Here is a 24,182-nt window from a genome sequence, read left to right on the forward strand (position 1 = left end):
ACCCTAGCTTTTGTTTACAAACTTTTGACAGTGAGCAAGATTATGCAACTCTGCAACTCCATCGCGACTATTGTTTTCAAAACATCTAACTCATAAAAATTATTTTCTCACCACCTACCCCTCTATCTACCTACCTGTCTACTATTTGTCTACTTTCATCTATCAGCCTCTTACAGGGCTCGGCAGCTACCCTTGGTCATCCCAACCAATTATTTCTACTATCCTCTTACAGGGCTTGCTAATATATACTTGGAAAATTATCATATACAAGAAGCTAAATATTTAAACTAGTTCTGCATAAACTGGCAAAAATTGTATCAGAAAATTATATGTCAAACATATACATTCCAAAGAATCAAGCAACCCCTCCAAAATACATGTCAATAGCAGTTTAAAAGAAAACAAAACAATCAGAAAAATGGTGAATAACATACTTGTCAGAAACAACAAAAGCATAAATCCAAGTTAATTTGCAACCTACATATAATGCAATGTTAAATAGATTTGCAAAACTCACTACTTAGATTAAGAACATTAGATCTCAATGGAGAATGTTATCATCTTTTCAAAGATGTTGAGATAGGCAATATGTTATGAAAGTTATATACACAGCATAGTATTGTAAAGGGTCTCTTGCTGAATTTAAATTTTTGTTTCACATACATATATTTCACTTTTTCTAGGACACATACTGCACAAGTATTTTCAATGCTTCACAAAATACTTATTTGTATTGTCCTTATGTATTGGCAAGATTCTGAGTCTGACACACAGCAGGTCTAAGGTCTTCATGCCTGACCAAATTAGTATCTCTCCTTGACACCAAGTTCCAGTAGTTAGGTCTACCATAACAAGTACATACATTTCATCAATAGCAAATTATCTGTAAAATATATCAAGATTAATATTCAATTCCTGTTTGATATTATTAACATATTCCCTATACTCTTCAGGGCTTAGAGTTTCATTAAAACTTATACACTTAGTTTCAAAGGCATTTCCATCATCAAATTGTATCCTAACCCTCTTCATATCATCTAAGTGACTCATCGATACTTCCCTAGTTTCTAAGTGTAAGATCTTGTATTTCTTTCCACCAGCAGAATCAATTAAACTATATGGACCTGAGTACCTTGGTGAAAGTTTTGTTGAACTTCTACAGCTGACTAGACAACATATCTACTATCAAAATCTACCAGTAGATCAGCTTCTTCTCCCTTCAACCAAGCAAGCGAGTGAGTGTGGATGCGACCTCACAGTCGGGCACTTGCATTGTGATCCTTGAACACCTGGCATCTCCCAAAGGGATTAGCCAGACCAGTCCATTGTCTAGGAGAAGACCTCACCACAAGCTGCGCTCAGAATGATTACCTTTATCGCTGGCAATCTTATATTTTTCCACAATGTCATATAAAATACTTCTGTACAAATGTCCACCTATTGTAAAGCTCACCATTTCTTTCCTCTCCTTTTTCTCTCTGTATATAAAACAGATTCCTGTAAATCTCCTTCGCTGGTAAAACAGCGTATTGTCTAAATAATATCTCTGGCAGCCTCGCCACACTACTTGTATATAAACAAACACCAGCAAATTGTACAAAACACTCAACAGCATCACACTATCCAACACTAACACTACACGCTCTCACGCAGCAATAATCACAACAACAGATAATCTACCCTCAAACAGACGAGCCATCTTACATCTCACCCTGACGACCGACGCACCATTCGACGTAAGAAAGACTTCCCCACAGACTCAGACTATACACCCTTCATAGACAGTCAGACAAAACTCATAATGCATAATCTCAAGCACTCATCTGCCTGTGGCCCTGATAACATAAGCAACATCCACCTAAAACACATTGGACCACAAGGTATACACACACTCACAAACATTGCAAACTACAGCTATTCACACAACACTATACCCGACATTTGGAAGCATGGTAAAATAATCACCATTCCAAAACCGAACAAAGACCCAACAATCCCAACATCGCACCGCCCAATCACACTTCTCTGCACCCCCTCTAAAGTCATTGAACGCCTAATACTTAAACTTGTCACACCATATATTCCCCTTGCTGACTCACAACACGGTTTTAGGCCACTACACTCCACAAACACTCTTCTGACAAACCTCACACAAAGAATTTTAGATGGCATCAATTCAGATAGGCCCCACCACAGAACACTTCTTATAACATTGGACATTAGTAAAGCTTTTGATGCTATCCCCCGCCACAACCTAACAAATAAAATATATAACACAGACATGCACAATAACACCAAAAGATGGCTGGCCAATTATCTGGCAGGCAGGAATGCTCATGTGTCATATAATGGCCAATCATCGCACATCAGAAACATTAAGAACGGAGTACCACAGGGCTCAGTTCTATCCCCCACATTATTTAATCTATACATGCATGACTTACCCACACCAGACACCTCAGAAATACAAATCTCTTCCTACGCAGATGACATAACAATCACATGCACACATCGTAACACAGACAAAGCTGCAGAAATAATCCAGCCTTACCTTGACACACTCAACACATGGTTCATCACAAACAGACTCAAAATAGCTCCAACCAAATCTACAGCAACACTTCTCACCAACTGGACAAAAGAACACAAATACATACCTCATCTCTACATCAACAACACTCTAATACCACACACGAACACACCGAAAATTCTTGGTGTAACATACGATACATCCATGTCTTTCAAACAACACCTCACAAACATAAAAAACAAATGCACACCTAGACTTAACGCACTTAAGTCAATCACTGGAACAACATTTGGACAAAACAAAGAAACTAATATAACAATATACAAACAATGCATACGCTCAGTGATGAATTATGCGAGTCCTGCATGGGCTCCTAATCTCAATGAGACACACCACAACACCCTTCAAATCATACAAAACAAAGCCCTAAAAACAATTACAGGCTGCACAAATACAACACCTACAGACCATTTACACCATGAAACAAAAGTCCTCAAAGTCAAGGACCACCTCGACATGAGAGGCACACAAACACTTGCTGCAGCCACCACAAACACATCACACCCGCTACACTACATAGCAGAACACCCACACACACCAAGAAACATTAAAACTACACCCAAAGACCTTTATTACGCACAGATACTCTCTTCTCTTCCTCCACAACCACCAAATACCAGCCTCCGGAAACATATTCATAATCATATCACTCACCGCTCCATTAACACACTGAAAGACAACACACTGCTGCATGCCAGACCCCCTGATATCCACCCTTCTGAATCCTCTCTCCCACGAAAGGACAGAGTCCACTTGGCCAGACTGCGATGCGGTCACCACCCACCACTTCTAAGCTACCAGAAGAGGCTGGATGACCGTGTTGTGAACAGCTGCCCAGGATGTAACACTTCACCCCATACCATACAACACATAATGGAAGACTACATTATACACAATCATGCACGCAAACAACACAACATACACTCTATAAAGGATTTGTGGGAAAACCCAGTTTCGGCTGTGGCCTTCCTTGGGGAGACGGGACTGCTCGGACAGACAGTCTAGGGAACGACAACAACAACAACAACTTGTATATATGTCCTTTCATCAATAAAGCCAAGAGCAATCACAGCAATCTGGGCACGAAGACAGTTTGCGTTTTCATTCCCTTGCTTCCACTAGTACCATATAAGCCATCGCTACCAGCTACCGTTAATCTACACATATGTTGTAAGCCAAAAACAACATATCATTATAGGGTAAATGTAGTTTGACCATGACTAAATCTCATATTTTTTATTCTAGTTTATGTGCTACTTTGTGTTGTTCCTTTTTCATCTTGTGTATACTCTTGCATATGTTCTCTAACTCTTTGGTGTATACTTTGAAATGTATTGATCCAATCTGAGATATAATCATCTAAATTATACACAGGTTTCTGCTCTGCAATCAGATTTCATATGGAAGAATTTTGTCTTCCCCAAAAATAATAAAATGAGGTGTTTCACCTGTTACTATGTTAATTTGGTTGTTCAGAGTACATTTAAAACAAGGAATCCAAGTATCCCAAGTTATATTATGAGGACTTATACAACCATAAGTACACATGGGAGAGGGTGGTGGAGGGAAGGGTGGTAGATAGAGCGCTAATGGATTATGTAGTGGTAAATAGGATTATGATAGGAAGAGTTAAGGATGTACATGTGCTAAGGAGAGAGGGTGGGGGAATATCAGATCATTTTTTGGTGGAAGGTAAGTTGAAAGTGGAGGATAGATGGAGGAAGAGGAAAGGGATAAAAGGTAGGGAGGTTCTTAGAGTGAACTCTTTGAATGAGAAGGAAAAGGAGAAGGAGTACGGAAAGAAGCTGAAGGAGGAGTGGGAGGGAGTAAAGGGTAGAGTAGAGCTGGGTGTGGAGGAGGAATGGGGATGGTTCAAGGAGGGAGTCATAAAGTGTGCAAGGATGGTGTGTGGAACAAGAAGGACAGGGGGAAATAGAAGAAAGGGTAGTGAATGGTGGGATGAGGAAACAAAAAAGGTTGTAGAAGAGAAGAAGCGAGCTTTCACAGATTGGTTACAAAATAGGACAAGGGAGTCATATGAGAGGTACAAAGGAAAGAAAAGAGAAGTAAACCAAAAGGTAAAGGTTGCAAAGAGGAGAGCTGATGTGAAATGGGATAAGAGTTTGACAGAAAATTTTGAAAGTAATAAAAAGATGTTTTGGAAAGAAATTAAGAGAGGAGGAGGAGGCAAATCAAGTAGAGAAGAAAAGGTAAAAGGTGCAGATGGAGAGATGATAATGGAAGAGAAGGCAGTAAGGGGAAGATGGGCAGAATATTTTAGGGAGTTGCTCGATGTAAAGGAGGATAGGGAGGGAAAATTTGATGCAGTGGGAAGTGCAAAGAAAATGAGAGTGATGAATGAGGAGAATGGAGGAGAAATAAGGAAGGATGAAGTGAAGGCAGTTGTTAAGATGATGAAAGCAGGTAAGGCACCTGGTCTGGATGGATGCCATGCGGAATGTCTGAAAAAGGGAGGTACAGTGATGGTGGACTGGTTGGTGAGGTTATTTAATGTTTGTTGGAGAGAGGGTAGAGTGCCGGAGGACTGGAGGAGTGCCTGTATAGTTCCTCTTTACAAGGGAAAAGGGGACAAGTGTGAGTGTAGTAGTTTCAGAGGGATTAGCTTGTTGAGTGTAGTTGGGAAGGCTTATGGGAGGATCTTGATTGAGGGGATTAGGAGAGGAACAGGAGTAATTGGTGAGGAACAGTGTGGATTTAGGACAGGTAGAGGTTGTGTAGATCAGATCTTTGTAGTAAGACAGATATGTGAGAAAGCTATAGGAAAGGGGAAGGATGTTTTTTGGGCTTTTATGGATCTGGAAAAGGCTTATGATAGGGTAGACAGGAAGGCACTGTGGGAGGTTAAGCAGATATACGAGATAGGAGGAAAGCTTCTAGGAGCTGTCAAGAGCTTTTATGAGAGTAGTAGAGCTTGTGTCAGGATTAGAAATGGAGAGAGTGAGTGGTTCGAGGTAAAGGTGGGACTTCGTCAGGGATGCGTTATGTCGCCCTGGCTGTTCAACTTATACATGGGGTGGTGCGAGAGGTAAATGCAAGGGTAGTGGGTCAGGGATTGGAGATGGTTAAAGAAAATGGAGAAAAGTGGGAGGTGAGCCAGCTGTTGTTTGCGGACGACACTGCGCTTGTGGCAGGATCGGAGGAGGGATTGAGGAAGTTGGTGGCAGAGTTTGGGAGAGTATGTGATAGAAGAAAGCTAAAGATAAATGTGGGTAAAAGTAAGGTGATGAGATGTACAAGGGGTGAAAGTGGCAGTAGACTGGAAGTGAGCATTAAGGGAGAGCGACTGGAGGAAGTGGATAGTTTTAGATACTTGGGTGCAAATGTGGCAGGGAAAGGTGGAGTGAAAGTGGAGGTAGAATGTAGATTGAGAGAAGTGAGTAAATGCCTTGGTGGATTAAAGAGTGTAATGAGGAATAGACATTTGGGAATGGATGCTAAGAGGAGACTGTATGAAGGAGTGATTGTGCCAACAGCACTGTATGGGGCAGAAACATGGAACATAAGAGAAGAAGAGAGAAGGAGTTTGAATGTGTTTGAGATGAGGTGTCTGAGAAGTATGATGGGGATTACTAGGCTAGATAGAGTGAGAAATGAGGTGAGGAGGAGAACAGGGGTGGAAAAGGAGCTGGGAGATAGGGTTGATGAAAGAGTATTAGGATGGTTTGGACACATGGAAAGAATGAGTGAAGAAAGACTAGTAAAAGAGGTGTGGAAGGCAGATGTGGAGGGAGTGAACATGAGGGGACGTCCTAGGATGAGGTGGATGGATGGGGTGAAGGGGGCTTTGGGGAAGAGGGGAATGTCTGTTGAGGAAGGATGGGAGAGGACAGAGGACAGGGGTGAATGGAGAATGGTTGTATATGGATGATGTTTGTGATTGCATGAGGTGGAATGGGCGGGTGGATGGGGGGTGAGGTAGTATGTGTGAGCATAATTTGACGCAGCCCGAAGGGATTTCTCCCCGTCCTCTCATTTTATGCAATGGGGGGACGGAGAGGGGGGGTCGCCGATTTAATGAAGCGGCCTTGCTGTGGATGTGCTGTGACTTGCGACACTGCTTCTGATCCAGGGCAGTGGACAAGATGCTGGGATGACCCGTCATTCAGGAGGTGCTAAGATAAGAGGGAGGGTGGAGGGGTGTGGAGTGGTAGGGCTGGGCAGGATCCGAGTTCTTAAGTATTCGCGGATCCGAGTACTTGGCCAGGCGGATCCGCGGGATTCGGATCCGGATCCGAGTACTTCCTTCAGCACGGAGAACTGGCAGCGCGAGTCCACGGATTCGTTTGGGAGCGGGATCCGACTGACATCCTCTGTCGGATCCCAGTCGCGCGGTATTCGCCTGGCATTGGTAATCGCCACAGCTACATCTACTCGAGTCCACACCAACTAGGCGAATCCCACTCAAGAGGAACACCAAGGAATCTTTATCTGACTGCTGAAGTATTTTGTCCACTATAATACGTCAGTTATGCACACAGATTTATATTTGTTACATATTTACTGCTGTACAAAAAAGTTTGCATTAGTTATATTACGGTTCAGTGATACTCTACCGAAAAAAGATTGTACACGGTGCACGTTACAAAACATATTTAGGGTGAACCTTGTGGTATAATTGAAACACTTTTTAAGGACCTTTGGTTTTATTTGTTCACTGACAGCTATATAATATACAGCATACATGTATACCAGCAATGTATGCTTTTTTTGTTTCAGGAAAAATAGTACAGGAAATTGTTCCTTGGAAATAGTATTTTTTGTGTCAAATTAATAACAAATAAAGTATATATTTTTTTCATATCACAGGCAGTAATATCCACAAACGGTATTTCCTTAACAGTAATTATTTGTCTCACATTTAAAATGATATCACACAATATCACAAACTAATTCCTTCAATGTAGAGAGTAAAAGAAATAAATAGGATCACATGTAAGGGGAAGAAATGTTACTAATAGCTAATGTAATTATTTCTGCTTCATAGATGGAAAGTAATATCACAAAAAGTATTCCTTCAGTGTATGGAAAAAACGAAATGCAACAATAACAGGGGCACCTGTACGGGAAGAAACCTTGTTAGAACACATCATATTTACAGATTCTTATTAAGGAAAAGAATCATATTGATGTTCTTTTCCTTAAGGCTGCTTCGTCTGTGCGAGATCAGTTCTCCTGCCTTGGAAAACAGTCGTTCTGAAGGAACAGATGATGCAGGCGTGCACAGAAATTTCTTAGCCAATTCTTGCAGCTTAGGGAAGAACGTAGCGTGTTCCCTCCACCATGCAAGTGGATTGTCGTCTCTCCCTATGTGAGGCTCCTCGACGTACCTCATCATTTCAATGTGCGGTCCTGTGGCTGGTTGAGTCGAGGCATTTGACATTTTTTCTATTTTGCTGTCAAACCTATTCCACAGAGATTTTTTTCTTTGCTGTGGCGTGCTTGTGGCTGGTTTGTTTTGCCTGGTCGACGTGCTGGCAGTAGGAGTCTCCTCGGTGCGCATCAAACCTATCAAACTGTCTTCCACTTTTTTTACGTTTGATGAGTTAGCAAATGGCACCTTTTTGAACCTAGGATCTAAAAAGGTGGATGCTGCCATGAGGAATTTTCCTTCAATTATGGAGAATCTCCTTTCCGTTTGCACTTGTAATTCTTTAGCAAGTGATGTGGTGTCGGTCGGGTGATCATGGTCTTCACATGAAATCATATAGTCATGTATACCTCTCACCATGGGAATAATCTCAGAGAGAGAAGTTACCTTTTCTGTAGACATTTCTTTGGTAGCTTCTTCAAAGGGTTCCAAGACGTGCACAGCGCTCTGAAGGAGCATGTTCTCGTCTGCGCTGAGACACAAGTCGTTCCTGCCAAGCAAGCACAGAGTGGTGGTAACAAGTTCACTCTGTTCCAAGTATCTTTCCATCATATAATATGTTGAATTCCACCTGGTATCAACGTCTTGAAGCAGTTTCTTGACAGGGTAGTTGTGCTGCTGCTGCAGTTGAATAAGCTTGTCTGAAGCTTTCACGCTGTGATGGAAGAAAGTCACCACTCGCTTTACTTTTTCTTTCACTTTCCGTACGTCAGCAGTATTCCTGATTGCATCTTGCACGACTAGATTCAGTGTATGTGCAAAGCATGGTACTTGGCATATATTCATTTCATTTACTGCTGCTTTGATGTTAGCAGCATTGTCTGTTACAATGGAACATATTTTCTCCTTTATGTTCCATTTGTTGGAGACGAGTGTTAACTCCTCTGCAATATTTTCAGATGTGTGAGCCTTTGTCATGCACACAGTTTCCAGGACGGCAGAATGAAGGGTCCAATCTTGGGAAATGAAATGGGCTGTCACTGTAATGAAGCCTTTAGTTTGCCTTGATGTCCAGATGTAAGTGGTCAGATAGTTGTGCTTTGCTTGGTCCAGTTCTTTACGCATTTTCTCAACTTCGTGTTTGTACAGGTTAGGCAACAAGGTTCTGCTTATCTCTCTACGACTAGGAAGTTGGTATCGAGGATTAAGGCCATGAAGAAGGCGCCTAAAACCTTTGTCTTCAACGACTGACACTGGTTGCAAATCTTCCGCTATCATACGGACTACTAAATCGTCAAATTCCTTCTTTTTATTTGAGTCACTTTTGTATGGTGTTGTCTTGGCAATAGTGTCAGCCAGAGTGGGTTGTACTGTCAACCTAGGCTGTTTGGATGTGCTGACAGTCTTTCCAGCATCACTTTCTTCCCTCAGCTCCGCATATTCAATAGGATGTTTAGTGCGGAGGTGTTTGATTAGATTGGAAGTTGTACTTCCAGAGTATTTGAACGTGTCTTTACACGTCAAATAGATGACTAAATCATCCTCAGTTTGCTCCATGTAGGCCCATATTGGAGCAGTTCTGCTTCGCTTGGCTGCCATGGTGCAAGAAAGTAACTTCTTAGAATTCTAAGTAAATTTGCGGACAATATAACTCCCGTTTCATACTGCAGCTGCTACTGGATTCTGGATTCCAAGAAAAGACCACCTCGCTTGCGCGGGATCGGGTTTTGTGGGAGGGGAAGAATGTCTGTTAGAAAATGAAAAGATAGTAGTGTATAAAAGAGGGCTATTGCCACCGGGCGAATTGCGAGCGATTAGGGGCTTATTTGTTGTCGTGGCTTAGGAGAACTGGACCGGGAGCTTGGAGGGCAGCGCTTGACGCCGGAGGTTAGGATTACCAACGGGGTTAGGATCACCAACGAAAGTTTAGAAAATGGTAGGAGGCGTAGTAGTAGAGAAAGGTGGAAAAACGGAAAAATCTTTAGTGGGAGGTAAACTGAAATGAGAAGATGTAGTAGAAGAGAAAGTTAGAAAGGAAGCGAATTTTAGTCGAAGAAAAAGTAAGTGTAGATGTTTGTGCGTGTGTTGTGGCTCTGTTCGTGAGAGGTGTATGTGTGTATCTTACGAGAAGCGAGTTGATTTCACTTCCCGCGTGTAGAGGGCGGTCCTGATAAGCCACAGGGGGGGCGAGCGTACCCTGATTATCCCCAGGTTTTGGGTTTGAAGTCCTTTTAGAGTTGATCAAGGGGCGGTGCGAGGGGGGGCAGACGGGCGGTGGACACCCGCCTGCCGACGTCAACGAAGAGATCAGTGACCAGAACGGGAGCGGCAAGGAGATAACTCCCCGCCGCCACCGCTGGCGAGGGCGAACCTGATAAGCCACAGGTGGGGCGAGCGTACCCTGATTATCCCCAGGTTTTGGGTTTGAAGTCCTTTTAGAGCTGATCAAGGGGCGGTGCGAGGGGGGGCAGACGGGTGGTGTACACCCGCCTGCCGACGTCAACGAAGAGATCAGTGACCAGAACGGGAGCGGCAAGGAGATAACTCCTCGCCGCCACCGCTGGCGAGGGCGAACCTGATGAGCCACAGGTGGGGCGAGCGTTGTCTGTTTATCCCCAGACTGGGTTTGGAATTCGGAAGAGTAGATTCAGTGGCGATGCGAGGGAGGGGCAGACGGGCGGGTGTTGTATGGTCTCTTTCCTTCCAATCACAACTCTGAAAATAGAGAATTACGCGATTGGGAATTGTGTGTAAATGTCAGAAGTGTAAACTCGCTCACCAGCGTCAGCGAGAGGCCAGCGTTTGGTTGCGGGCCGGTCGGACAGAAAGGTGTCCCAAGTCTCTCCGTCAACCAGCCTGCGGTCAGATTGGGCGTACTGAGAGAGACGATTGGGCCTCTGCTTTGCTAGCGAGAAAGTGTGCATGTGCCTCTTTTCTTCCAAGCACTACTCTGAAAACAGAGATTTACGTGACTTGGGAAATGTGTGTGTGTATTTGTATTGGTGTAAACCCGCCTGCCGACGTCAGCGTAGAGGTCGGCCATGCCAGACCGGCGGCAGCCAGGAGATGTATCTCCCAACCACCACCGGCCGGCGATGATACTTGGAGCTTGTGGAGAGAGTTGGTTGAAGAGACGTCCGACCTCTAGGAGCGCTGAGTTGATTCTGTACTGAAGTCACGTGGAGTGCGCGGCACTATTTATACCCTCTGCTGTGACGTCACAGCGCATCAGCCAATCAGTCTCCGAAGAATTTGAGATGCCGATGGCAATACTGAAATTGTATGCCATGTATCGCTAGCCGAAAATAATAGTTTATTTTGTATTGTAATTTCATTTGCAACATATGACTTTGTAACTAATTAATGATAATATCAAGTATGGTATAAATGTAATGCTTCGTATAGATAGTGGTCATAACGAATTTTGGCTCCACAGGGAAAATAGATCCTTGAGTAATCGTTTGTACTCGTCTCAGCGGATCCGAGTACCAACATCTGGTACTCGGGTCCCTCCTGCCTTGTCGGATCCGGTGGATTCGGGTCCAGTACTCGGATTCCGCCCAGCCCTAATTCAGGGATGGAATGATTTTATGCCTTTTTCTTTTTGGCTACCCCCCTTGTAAGGGGAAAAAGCCTTGGTATATGATGATATGATGACTTATACTTCTAAGACATATAATGATTTTCTTATTTAACCTCTATACAACTCCATTACTCTGAGTATGATTCACTAAGATAATGATCTATGGATCTTAGATAAACTACATAAATTTTCCAAGATTTTGTTATTAAGTTCAGTTCCATTATCTGAAACTAAGATCTTAGGTGTGGTGAAATGACAGATTATCTGATCATAGATTACTGAAACAATTGTTTCAGCTTATTTGGAATGGGTTGTAAAATACAAAATCTTGAAAAATAATCAATGGCAACAAATACATATTTATATCCATTCTCAGACATAGGTAACTCCAATGTATCTATGTGAACTCTTTCCCAAGGTTTCTGTGGAATGGAATATGTTAACATAGGAGCAGGAATTTGTGGAAAGTGTGTATTGACATGATGTTAACTTGGGAACCTGTGTCAGGTGTCACTTTGGTGTTGCCAGACGTAGCATTGAAAGTTAAAGACTGGGAAGATACATCTGGGATATCCAGGGTATGTACTGGTAGATTTGATGATTGAATAGCTGGGTATGAAGTAACTGACCTTGGTGTGCAATGAGTCTATGTATTTCATAGTCACAAAGATGTGTTACATGAATGTCTTGCTAGAGATGTGTTATGTGAATGTCTAGCAGCAGGAGAGCAATCTGGGGAATCTTGTCTGTGTTGCCTCCATGCTAGCAGTACAAGTCAATGATCACTCATGTGAAAACAAGTACTGTACTGTGATAATTGCAGGGTCTGTTTGGTTGTGACAGGTATCTATGGTAACGTGTTAACCAGGTGTCCTGGTTTGTGGCAGTATGTACAAAACAGTTGTGCTCTTGAAGGAGAGCATTGGTGTAAGCTATATTGTGTGCAAGATGTATGTCTTGATTTCATGTTATGTGAGGGGGACTGCGTGAACTAGGCTATTGTGTGGGTGGGTGCAATGGGTACCAAGGTTCTGTATCTGAGTGATAGCTTTGTCCGTGTCAGAGAATTTCCTGGAGAATTTGCCTAGTGTGATACCTGGTGTGAATGGAATTGTGCTAGCTTTCTGGAATGTGTCTGGGTGTAATTGGGAGAGTAGTTGACAGTATGCCATGAGTGAGAGTATGTGTTCCATTGGTATTTTGTTGTCTGAAACCCAGTCTGAGTTTTTGAGGCTTTCTCTGAGTTTACTTTTAAATGTTGAAGCTATTTTGATTGCTCTTTCTTTTGTCTTTACCTAGTTGTATTTACAAAGTTGTATCTTACTGGAAGGGGAGTTATGATCTTGGTGTCCCATCTCAGTATCTCACAATTTCTAATTTGCTCTTAAATTCATGTATTGTTTTTCCACACACTATTCTTTTGTCTAGTATGTTCCACACATCCACAACTCTATGAGGAAAGCTGTTCTTTTTCAGGTCTCTTCTATAACTGTCCTTTTTGAGCTTCCATATCCTCTTGCGTTTTCCTTATCCCAATTTAATAAGTCTTCTCTATCAAGGACTTCTATACCTCTCATAATTCTGTAGATGGTCAACAAGTCACCTCTTTCTCTTCTTTGTTCCCGAGTCAGTAATTCTAGTTACAACAATCTTTCTTCACATGACAATTTTGATAGTGTTGGGGCCATCTTCGTAGTTGCTCTCTGGATTCTCTCATCTTCCAATATTCTTTTTAGTATTGGGTGACCATAGTGTCACTGTGTACTCCCATTTGGGCCTTATCAGTGTGACTAGTATTTTCTTTACTATTTCTTCATCCAAGTAAAAGCCACTTTTATTGATCTTAGGAAGTTATAGGTTTCACTGATAATTCTGTTAATATGTTTATCAGGGGACAATCTTTTGTGACAATTACTCCCAGGTCTTTTTCAGATTCCACTTTTTTTACTTCATTTTCACCAATTCTATATTGTCCTAATATCCTTTTTGTACTTTTCCAAATTCCATTATGCTACATTTCTTAATGTTGAAGTCCACTTCCCACTTCTGACTCCATTCCCAAACCCTGTTCAGATCTTTCTACAATGAGTCACAGTCCATTTCAGTACTCACTTTCTTAAGCAATTTTGCCTCATCTGCAAAGAAGTTCATGTAACATTCCACACTCTTGTCCATATCAATCACATGATTGCAAGTTTTTGCCAAAGAGTAAAGGGGAAAACACTCCAAGTGGCACAAATGCAACAAATTCATGATAGGTTGAGGTCTCCTCAAATAAATCAGACTGAATGATGTCACCAGCTAATGTATTATTCCAATCTATTTTGGATGTTAATATGGATAATTTAGTCTCGTCATCTGTGGTGTTTCTTCGTATTATCTCTGATTCAATCTCCAGGAGAAAATTGTGCACAGAAATGTTCTTGCCATTAAAGAGAGGTAATGTTGTCTCACCTTTGACTACAGTGATAAGGTTTTGTGTTGTCATGGAGTTTTGAGTAGCAGGTGAATTTTCTGAATAGTTGTTAGCAGAAGAAGGGGCTATGCTTGATGTGTTTGAATAAAACACAGAGTGGCTTCATGTACAGGGTTGGTATGTTGAGTCAGAGAAGGTTTTGGACAAGTTCATGGACTAATCTATAAGAAAAATGGGTAGTGACCATGTTGCTCCATGGTGATAATGAGAACGGCAAAAATATCTACTTACCTAATATGATGTAGGGGGTTCCAAAATAAGCTAAGATCCCAAATGATAGCATAAGTACTATCTAAAACAGCAAAGGTAGCAAAAAGTGAAAATTACAAAAATGTATGGATAAAGAAAGAAATGAGTGATGTGGTAAAGGAGAAGGAAAAGACACTAAGAATTGAAGGAAAAAAAAAAAAAAGGACAGACTGAAAAGAGCAAGTTTTTTTTTTTTTTGGACAATACTGTACCTGAGGCTGAGAAAAAAATGGTATACAGTGGTACCTCTATCTATGCGTGCCCTTATGTACATGAAATTCTATTTACGTGGTCAAATTATGGGGAAAATCTTGTTGCTATTTACACAGAAAATTTCTATTTATGTGGGCACACTGGTGTCCATTACTACATGGAAAATCAAATCCTGTGCCGCCATCCTGCCGACGTCACCATTCATGTGCTGTGTTCTGTCTCCTCCAGCCACCTTTGTTGTGTGCATGACTGGTCCTTCTTTCAGTACCTACCCCTTGGTGTACTGTTTGTGCCTTTAAAATGCCTCCAAAACCAGGTGAGAAGTCCTACTAAAGCTGGTGCTCATAAGAAAACCAGCATCATGATTGAGAAAAAGAGGGAAGTGATTGCCAAAGCTGCTAAAGGTTTACATGTGTGTAAGCTGGTGAGAGTTTGGTATGCCTGAGTCAACAATAAGAACCATTCTTTTAAATAAAGATCAAATTATGTCAGCTAATGTGTCTAAGGGTATAAGGTACGTGAGCACACATAAGAGGCCATCATTGTTGGACAAGGTGGAAAGGTTTTTGCTTGTGTGGATACAGGAGAAGCAGCGTAAGAGTGACAGCTTGAGTGAGGAAATGATCTGTTCAAGGGCTCGCCAAGTGTATGCCGACCAGCAGCAGCAACAGGCTGGTACCAGTGGCCAGCTTACACCACCTTCAGTGCCCTTTACAGCCAGTAGAGGGTGGTTTGAGAAGTTTTGGCAACGTACGGGCATCCACAGAGTGACACGGCATGGTGAGGCAGCAAGTGCAGACACGGACGCAGCTGAGGCATTTGTCAAGGAGTTTGAGGAGCTGGTGCGTCCTGAAGGTTACCTGCCACAGCAGGTATTTAATCGTGATGAAACAGGGCTCTTTTGGAAGAGGATGCTTAACAGCACCTACATTACTGCTGAAGAGAAAACTTTGCCAGGGCATAAGCCTACAAAAGACAGGCTTACAGTGATGTTGTGTGCTAATGCAAGCGGCGACTGCAAGATCACGCCACTCGTAGTATATCATTCAGAGACGCCATGAGCATTCAAGAGGGGCAACATCCTGAAGAGCAGACTTCTAGTAATGTGGTGTTCCAACTCGAAGGCATGGGCAATCTGACAGCTGTGCCAGGAGTGGCTCGAAGGGGCATGCAGCCCTGAGATCAAGAAGTTTCTGCAGGGGAATGGACTGCCACTGAAGTGCCTCCTGCTGCTGGATAATACCCCACTACATCTTTCGACATGCAGGCACATGTTCCCCAAGACCTGGATTTCATCACAATTAAATTCCTGCCTCCAAACACCACTTCCATTCTGTAACTGATGAACCAGCAGGTCATTTCGAATTTCAAGAAGCTGTACATGTGTGCTCTGTCTGAACACTGCTTCAACACTACCACTGACAAAGTCCTAACCCTGCGAGAATTTTGGAAGTCCCACTTCAACATCTTGCACTGTGTCAAGATGACTAGCAAGAGCTGGGAGCAGGTTACCATCAGGACTCTACAGGCAGCATGGAAGAAACTTTGACCATCATTTGACAGGGAGCTGGACTTTGAGGGCTTTGAGCCTGCTGGTCCATCGGTCATCTTGGAGATGGAGGATTGGTAGGGGAGCATGAGGATGAACTGACCAACGAGAAGCTGAAGGAGGTACATCAGGAGCAGGCCGCCGAACTGGCCTGGGAAAAACAAGAGGTTGAGGGAGACAATAATCATGTTCAGGGCCCCACCATGGAGGAGGTGAAGGACGCCTGTGTAATGTGGAGGAAGCTCTACGATTTTGTGGAGGTCACACACCCGGACCAGACACTAGTGAGCTGTGTTGCAGGACAGTTCAATGAACTGGTCATGCCTCACTATCACCAAATCCTGCAAACACGGCGCCGGCAAGCAACCATCATAGAGTTCTTTCAGGCTCGTGCCAAATGACAGCACCCTGATGAGGGTGCCACTCCAGCTGAAGGAGCACCTCCTCCTTCAGAGGGAGGTCAGTAAGCCTCCACCATTCCACCACCTCCTCACTCCCAACCCCCTATACCAGCTGCAAGCCTTACCATTGGCAGGTACAAAAGATTGCTTTTTTCATTATATTTTTTAACTTGTAAGTAGTCTTTAACATTGATTTTTGGCATTAATGTTGCAGGAACATCATAATCATACCTATTTATGTCCGTTTGGTGACAGGCTTCATCATATCAGAGGGAAAAAAGTAGACTTTTTTGAGGTCGGGAATGGATTAATTGAATTAACATTGATTTCAATGGGAAATAGTTTCAATTTACGCAAATTTCTATTTATGTGGAGGCGTACAGAATGGATTAATCGCATAAAAAGAGGTACCATTGTATATACATACATACATATACCAAAGGATTTTTTGCCCTTACACGGGGGGTACCCAAAAAGAAAAAGGCACAGAAACCACTTCCACCCATTCCATTTCCTATATATTCCACTCCCCTCCACCCTCCCTCTTATCTTGGCACCTCCTGGATGATGGGTCATCCCTGCATCCTGTCCACTGCCCTAGGTCAGAAGCAGTGTCGCAAGACACAGCACATCCACAGCAAGGCCGCTTCATAAATTTGGCGACCCCCCCTTGCCATCCCCTCATGCAGAAAGGGGGAAGACGGGGAGAAATTCCTTCGGGCTGCATCAAATTTTTTCTCATACATACTTCCTCACTCTCCAATCCCCCTCATGTATCACAGCATCATCCATACACAACCTTTCTCCATTCACCCCTATTTTCTGTCCTCTCACATCCTTCCTCCACAGACATGCCTCTTTTTTGTAATGCCCCTTTCACCCCATCCATCCATCTCATCCTAGGATGCCCCCTCATATTCACTCCTTCCGCACTTCTTTTACTAATCTTTCTTCACTCATTCTTTGCATGTGTTCAAACCATCCCAATATTCTTTCACCAACCATATCTCCCAGCTTCCTTTCCACCCCCGTTCTCCTCCTCACCTCCTCATTTCTCACTCTAGCTTAGTAACCCCTATCATACTTCTCAGACATTTCATTTCAAACACATTCAAACTCCTTCTCTCTTCCTTTCTTATGTTCCATGTTTCTGCCCCATACAGTGATTAATGAAAAAGCTAATTGGGTCAGAGATACAGTAGATAGGAAAAAATGTATTGTGGTATATGGACTAAAAGAAAAACAGGGATTGGCAAGGTACATGTGAGAAAAAGAAGAAAAAGAGACAGCAGTAGAAATCCTAAATGAAATTCAGGGGGAGACCTGGACGAGACAGAATCGGTCACTATTCTAAGTATAGAAATCGACCTCTAAAGAGAAAATTAAGTTCACAGATGGTAGTAGAAGACATATTTGAAAAAGTAGGCAACTTGGCAAGGAGTGAAAAGTACAATAAGATATGGATAAAAAGAGAATTGAATACTGAAGAATTAGAAAAAGAAAAGTCACTACGAGAAGAAGCAAAGGAAAAAAACTCGATGAGAACAGAGACAGAAAGCAAGGAATTCCATTGTAGAGTAATTGACATGAGATTGAGGAAATGGCACATCAAAACGAAAAAACCAAAGACAGAAAAAATGATGGAGGAAGAAGAAAATTAAAAGTGGCCTATACTAACATTGACGGATTAATTTAAGGTCTGAACGAACTCAATGATTACCTGCAAGAAGAAAAACCAAACATATTGGGAATTGTAGAAACTAAACTAAGAGGTGAAATACCATCCATTGATATTGGACAAGGACTATTTAATTATTGGATAAAAAACAGGGACAAGAAACAGGGAGGAGGAATCATGTTCTTGGCCAAGAAAGACTTAAACATGACAAAAATTGAAGAGGGCAATGGTAATGTTGAACTGATCATGATAAAAGTCGAAGGCAAGAATATGAAAAGTAGAAAGTTTGTGGTGACCTATGTGCCCCCAAAAATGAATGCTTGGAAAGAGAAATAAATATAAAAATGCTAGAAGATACAAGAAAATCACTAAATGAGATACTAATGGGCAGAGGTAATCTGGTAATTATGGGGGACTTCAATTGCAAAGAAATTTGTTGGGAAAACATGACAGTGCGAAGAGGAGACAACTTATGGGTTAATGTACTGCTGGACATGACCATGGAATACACAATGACCCAATGGGTCAGTGGAAACACCAGATACAGAAGCAATGAAGAGCCATCGAAACTAGATTTATTTACAACAGAACCTGAAATTGTGGACAAAAACCATTACAAGACACCAATTGGAAAGAGTGACCATATACTCATCAAAACTGTACTAAAGGAAGAAATAGACATGGAGAGAAATGAAGAGCATAGGAAAGGAAGATTGATGTACAACAAAACGGACTTTGCAAAACTAAAGATATTCTTCCGGAATGCAAACTGGGATAAATTCTATATGGAAGAGACAAAAGTGGATGAGAAATGGAATATCTTGATGGAAAATTACAATGAAGGGGTAAACAGGCATGTACCAAGACAAAAGCGAGAGAGTAAATTGGTTCAACAAAAGATGCAGTTAGGCATAAGACAGAAGGGACAAAGCTTGGAAAAGGTGGAGAAAAGATAAAAAACCTAGTAAATGGCAAATTTATATAAACTATAGAAATGAGTATGTTAATGTGAGAAGAGAGGAAAAAAGGAACCATGAAAAGGATGTTACAGATAAATGAAAAGATCAACCCAAACTATTCTATCGGTATGTGAATGGTAAACTTAAAACCAAACAGGAAATGGTGAAACTACGCCGAGAAAATATAGAATATACAGGTAAACGTCGACTTACGATGGCATTAGGTTTCGATAGAGCCATCGTAAGACGATTTCATCGTAAGTCGATCCCCAATTTGTGTATCACTGTTCCGTGGTCACTGTACCTAGCCTACCTGTATATCAACCACCAGAGATACTGAATATAGCCTATTAAACATGTACAGTAGTTTATTTAATTATTTTTATCCTTTTTACCATATTCAAACACTATAATATGTATTTTCAGTACGGAACTTAAATCTCGCGGGCAGCAGCCAATGCCAGCCGTACGACGTGACGTAATAATACTAGCATCATAAAATATAGTCACCGCTTATATCGATCGTTCTCTCTTTCACCCGCGAATTTTGAAAACCACAGAGAATGGGATTTAGGGCACATTTGAGAGAATGTAAAAACACAGGGGCGACTACAATAAATATAATCAAGACGCCGATATGGCAGCGTCGCGAATCCACTTGCTCCTCATGACGCCTACGTGTGCGGCACCGTATGGAAGGGGTTAAATTATCATATCGTCGTCGTCATCGTAAAGTCGAACAATCGTAAGTCGCGGCCATCGTAAGTCGACGTTTACCTGTACAGAAGAATTAGAAATGGCTGAAGTCATGAACAATCACTTTAAATCCGTCTTCACCAGGGAGAAAACACAAAATTGGGACAAAGATAATTACAAGCAATCTCCCCACATGAGTGAGTTCACAACACAAAAAGAAATATCAGAACATCTATCAAAACTTGACGTCAGAAAATCACATGGCCCGAATGGTATTGCAAATTGGATTCTAAAAGAATGCAAAGAAGAACTAACGGACAAAATACACAACTCAAAGAAGGAAAGATACCTAATGACTGGAAAAATGCTAACATTGTACCAATATATATAAAGGAGGAAACAAGGAAGAACCCACCAACTATAGGCCAGTATCACTAACAAGCACTATAGCCAAAATTTGTGAGAAAATCATCAAGAATAGATGGGTAAAATATCTGGAAGACAACAACATAATAAACCCAAGACAATTTGGGTTCAGACAAGGAAGATCATGCACCACAAACTTAATATGCTTCTACTCAAGACTAATAGACATAGTGCAAGAAAGAAAAGGATGGGCTAATTGTGCCTTCCTAGACTTGCAAAAAGCTTTTGACAATGTACCACACACAAAATTACTAAAAAAACTGGAACACATAGGAGGAATACAAGGGAACCTACTAAAATGGATGGAGGACTTCCTGACTGGTAGAAAGATGAGAGTAGTGCTCAGAGAAAAATATTCAGATTGGAAAGAGGTGATCAGTGGAGTACCACAAGGATCTGTATTGGCACCAATAATGTTTGTTATTTATGTGAATGACATGGACAAGGATGTGAAATGTTACATGAGCTTCTTTGCAGATGATGCCAAACTGTTAAGGAAAATAGAAACTGATAGGACTGTGAAGCACTGCAGGAAGACCTGAATAAGTTATGGAACTGGAGTCAGAAATGGGAAGTGGACTTTAATACTAAGTGTAGCTTAATGGAGTTTGGAAAAAGCATAAACAGAATATCAGGAAAATATACAATTGGAACCAAGGAGGTAAAGAAGGCAGGATCCGAAAAAGATTTGGGGGTAATTATCACAAACGACTTGTCCTATGATAAACAGATTAACAAAATTGTCGGGGAGGCTTACAACTTGCTAAGATCAATAAAAGTGGCATTTGCATACTTGGACGAGGACATGATAAAAAAAATATTGGTTACATTGATAAGGCCTAGACTAGAATATGCGGCGACATTGTGGTCACCCAGTACCAAAAAGAATATAAAGAAAATACTGTAGAAAGAATCCAGAGAGCAGCAACAAAAATGGCACCTGCACTTGCAAACCTATCATATGAGGAGAGATTGGCTAAACTGGAGTTACCGACGCTGGAGCAAAGAAGAGAGAGAGGTGACCTACTGACCATCTACAGAATCAGGAAAGGCACAGAGATACTTGATAGAGAGGACTTACTAAACTGGAACAAGAGAAACACAAGACAAGTAAAGAAAATAAAAAAAACATAGCTACAGAAGAGAACTGAAGAAAAACAGTTTTCCACATAGAGTAGTGGACACTTGGAACAAACTAGATAATGAAATAGTATGTGCAAAAAACCATTCATGAGTTTAAAAGTAATCTAGACACTGCGAGATACAAAGGCGGGACACCACGAGCATAGCTCCCCTTCCCACAAACTACAACTAGGTAAATATAACCACCTCTTAACATCCATTCCCAGATGTCTATTTCTCATTACACTTTTTAATCTGCCAAGACATTTACTCCCTTCTTTCAATCCACATTTTACCTCCACCCCCACTCCTCCCTTTCCTGCCACGTTTGCACCCAAGTATCTACAACTATCCACTTCCTCCAATCTTTCACCCTTAATGCTCTTCCAGCCTGCTGTCACTTTCTCCTCTTGTACATCTCATCACCTTACTTTTGCCCACTTTTATCTTCAGCTTCCCTCTTTCACATACCTTCTCAAACTCTGTTACTATCTTCCTCAATACCTCCTCTGATCCTGCTACAAGCGCAGTGTTGTCAGCAAACAACTGGCTTATTTCCCACTTTTCTCCATTTTCTTAAATCATCTCCAACGCCTGACCCACTACCCTTGCATTCACCTCTCGCACTATCCCATCCATGTAAAGATTGAACAGCCAGGGCAATATAACACATCCCTGACGAAGTCCCACCTTCACCTCAAACCATTCACTCTCTCCATTTCTAATCCTAACACAAGCTCTACTACTCTCATAAAAACTCTTGACTGCTCTCAACAGTTTTCCTCCTATCCCATATATCCACAGTACCTCCCACAGTGCCTTCCTGTCTATCCTGTTGTAAGCCTTTTCCAAATCCATAAAAACACAAAAAACATCCTTACTTTTTCCTATAGCTTTTTCACATATCTGTCTTACCACAAAGATCTGATCTACACAACCCCTGCCTATCCTAAACTCACACTGTTCCTCACCAATTACTCCCTCTGTTCCTCTCCTAATCTTCTCAATCAAGACCCTCCCATAAGCCTTCCCAACTACACTCAACAAGCTGATCACTCTGAAACTACTACACTCACACTTGTCCCCCTTTCCCTTGTAAAGTGGAACTATACAGGCACTCCTCCAGTCCTCTGGCACTCTACCCTCTCTCCAACAAACATTAAATAACATCACCAGCCAGTCCACCATAACTGTTCCTTTCTTCAGACATTCTGCATGGCATCCATCCAACCCAGGTGCCTTACCTGCTCTCATCATCTTAACAGCTGCTTTCACTTCATCCTTCCCTATTTCTCCTTCATTTTCCTCACTCATCACTCTCATTTTCTTAGCGTTTCCCACTGCAACTACCTTTCTCTCTCTATCATCCTTCACATTAAGCAACTCCCAAAAATATTCTACCCACCTTCCTCTCACTGCCTTCTCTCCCATTATCATCTCTCCATCTGCACCTTTTAACTTTTCTTCTCTACTTGATTCGCCTCCTCTTTCTCTTTTAATTTCCTTCCAAAACATCTTTTTATTACTTTCAAAATTTTCTGTCATACTCTTATCCCATTTCACATCTGCTCTCCTCTTTGCTTCCTTTATCTTATGCTTAACTTCCCTTCTCTTTACTTTGTACCTCTAATACGATTCCCTCGTCCTAATTTGTAGCCAATCTATGAATGCCTGCTTCTTCTCTTATACACCCTTCTTTGCTTCCTCATCCCACAACTCTCTCCCCTTAGGACATGTACATCCTTAACTCTTCCTACCATACTCCTAGTCACCACTATATAGTCCATTAATGCTCTATCTACCGCCCTTCCATCCAACACCCTCTCCCATGTGTACTTATGCTTGACTTTCTTCCAAAACACTGTATTTGCTATCATCAACTCTCTTTCAAGACACATCTTCACCATCAATTCTCCACTACGATTTTTATCTGGAACTCCATACTTCCCAATCACTACGTCTATTGGTTCATTTCCTGCCCTAGCATTAAGGTCTCCCAATACAACTACATTGACATTTCTTCCTACACCCTCTATGCACTCATATCTACCCAAAAAGCCTCCCTTTCCTCTACGCTCTTCTCACAACCAGGCCCATATGAACTTACAAAAACCCACATCTCCCTTTCCAGCTTCACCTTCATCCACATCAACCTTGATGAAACCTCCTTCCGCTCCACTACACACTTACTTATCTCTTCACTTACTAGTATAGCCACCCCTTCTCTCCCTCATCCAGTCTTCACTCCTGAGTACCTCCCAGCTACACTCCCAAACTCACAGTTGCCCCTTTCTTTCATTTTAGTTTCACTCAAAGCCAGCACATCCATCTTTCTTCTCACAAACATACTGCCTATCTCTTCCCTTTTACTCTCATCTGTACCACATCCACGCACATTAAAAGACCCAAACCTTAGGGTTTTACTGGTTGGAAAATTCCCAGACCCTCAAGTTATGCCTTTACTTTTTTTAGGAATGTTCCCTTTTGGGGCTACAGGTAGCAGGACTCCTAATCCCATTCCCCGTCTCATTGTATACAAAAAAGTAAACATAAAAAACAAAAAAGGTGAAAGGAAGAAATCAAAAACATACACTAACATAGACAGCATGATTTCAGGATTAAATGAATTAAGCAACTATCTGGAAGAAGAGAAACCAGATACAATGGGAATTGTAGAGACAAAATTAAAAGGCCCACTACCACCTAATAATGTGGGACAAGTTCTATATAATTATTGGATAAAAAATAGAAAGGTTTAAGGTGACAAAGATAACAGGAGATGATAATGTGGAACTGATTATGATAAAAGTTGAAAACATTGACATGAAAAGTAGAAAACTTACAATTACATATGTGCCCCCAAAAACATATTCTTGGACTGAAAGTGATCACTTCAAAATGCTGGAAGACA

At 41.7% G+C, this 24,182-nt stretch overlaps 2 protein-coding genes across 2 annotated transcripts in view; both read right to left on the reverse strand.

Moving 5' to 3' along the window:
• Positions 1-24,182, reverse strand: part of LOC143022043 (ATP-binding cassette sub-family A member 9-like) — a 152,218-nt gene that overhangs the window by 73,858 nt on the left and 54,178 nt on the right. The window lies entirely within an intron of this gene.
• On the reverse strand, positions 7,667-9,518 carry LOC143019895 (zinc finger BED domain-containing protein 4-like). Its single transcript, XM_076175875.1, has one exon. The coding sequence runs from the start codon at positions 9,516-9,518 to the stop codon at positions 7,704-7,706; it is 1,815 nt and encodes a 604-aa protein (XP_076031990.1). The 3' UTR covers positions 7,667-7,703.

The sequence above is a fragment of the Oratosquilla oratoria genome, chromosome 3 (genome assembly GCF_046742065.1).
Source record: "Oratosquilla oratoria isolate Oo_2021 chromosome 3, ASM4674206v1, whole genome shotgun sequence".
NCBI classification, from domain to species: Eukaryota; Metazoa; Arthropoda; class Malacostraca; order Stomatopoda; family Squillidae; genus Oratosquilla; species Oratosquilla oratoria.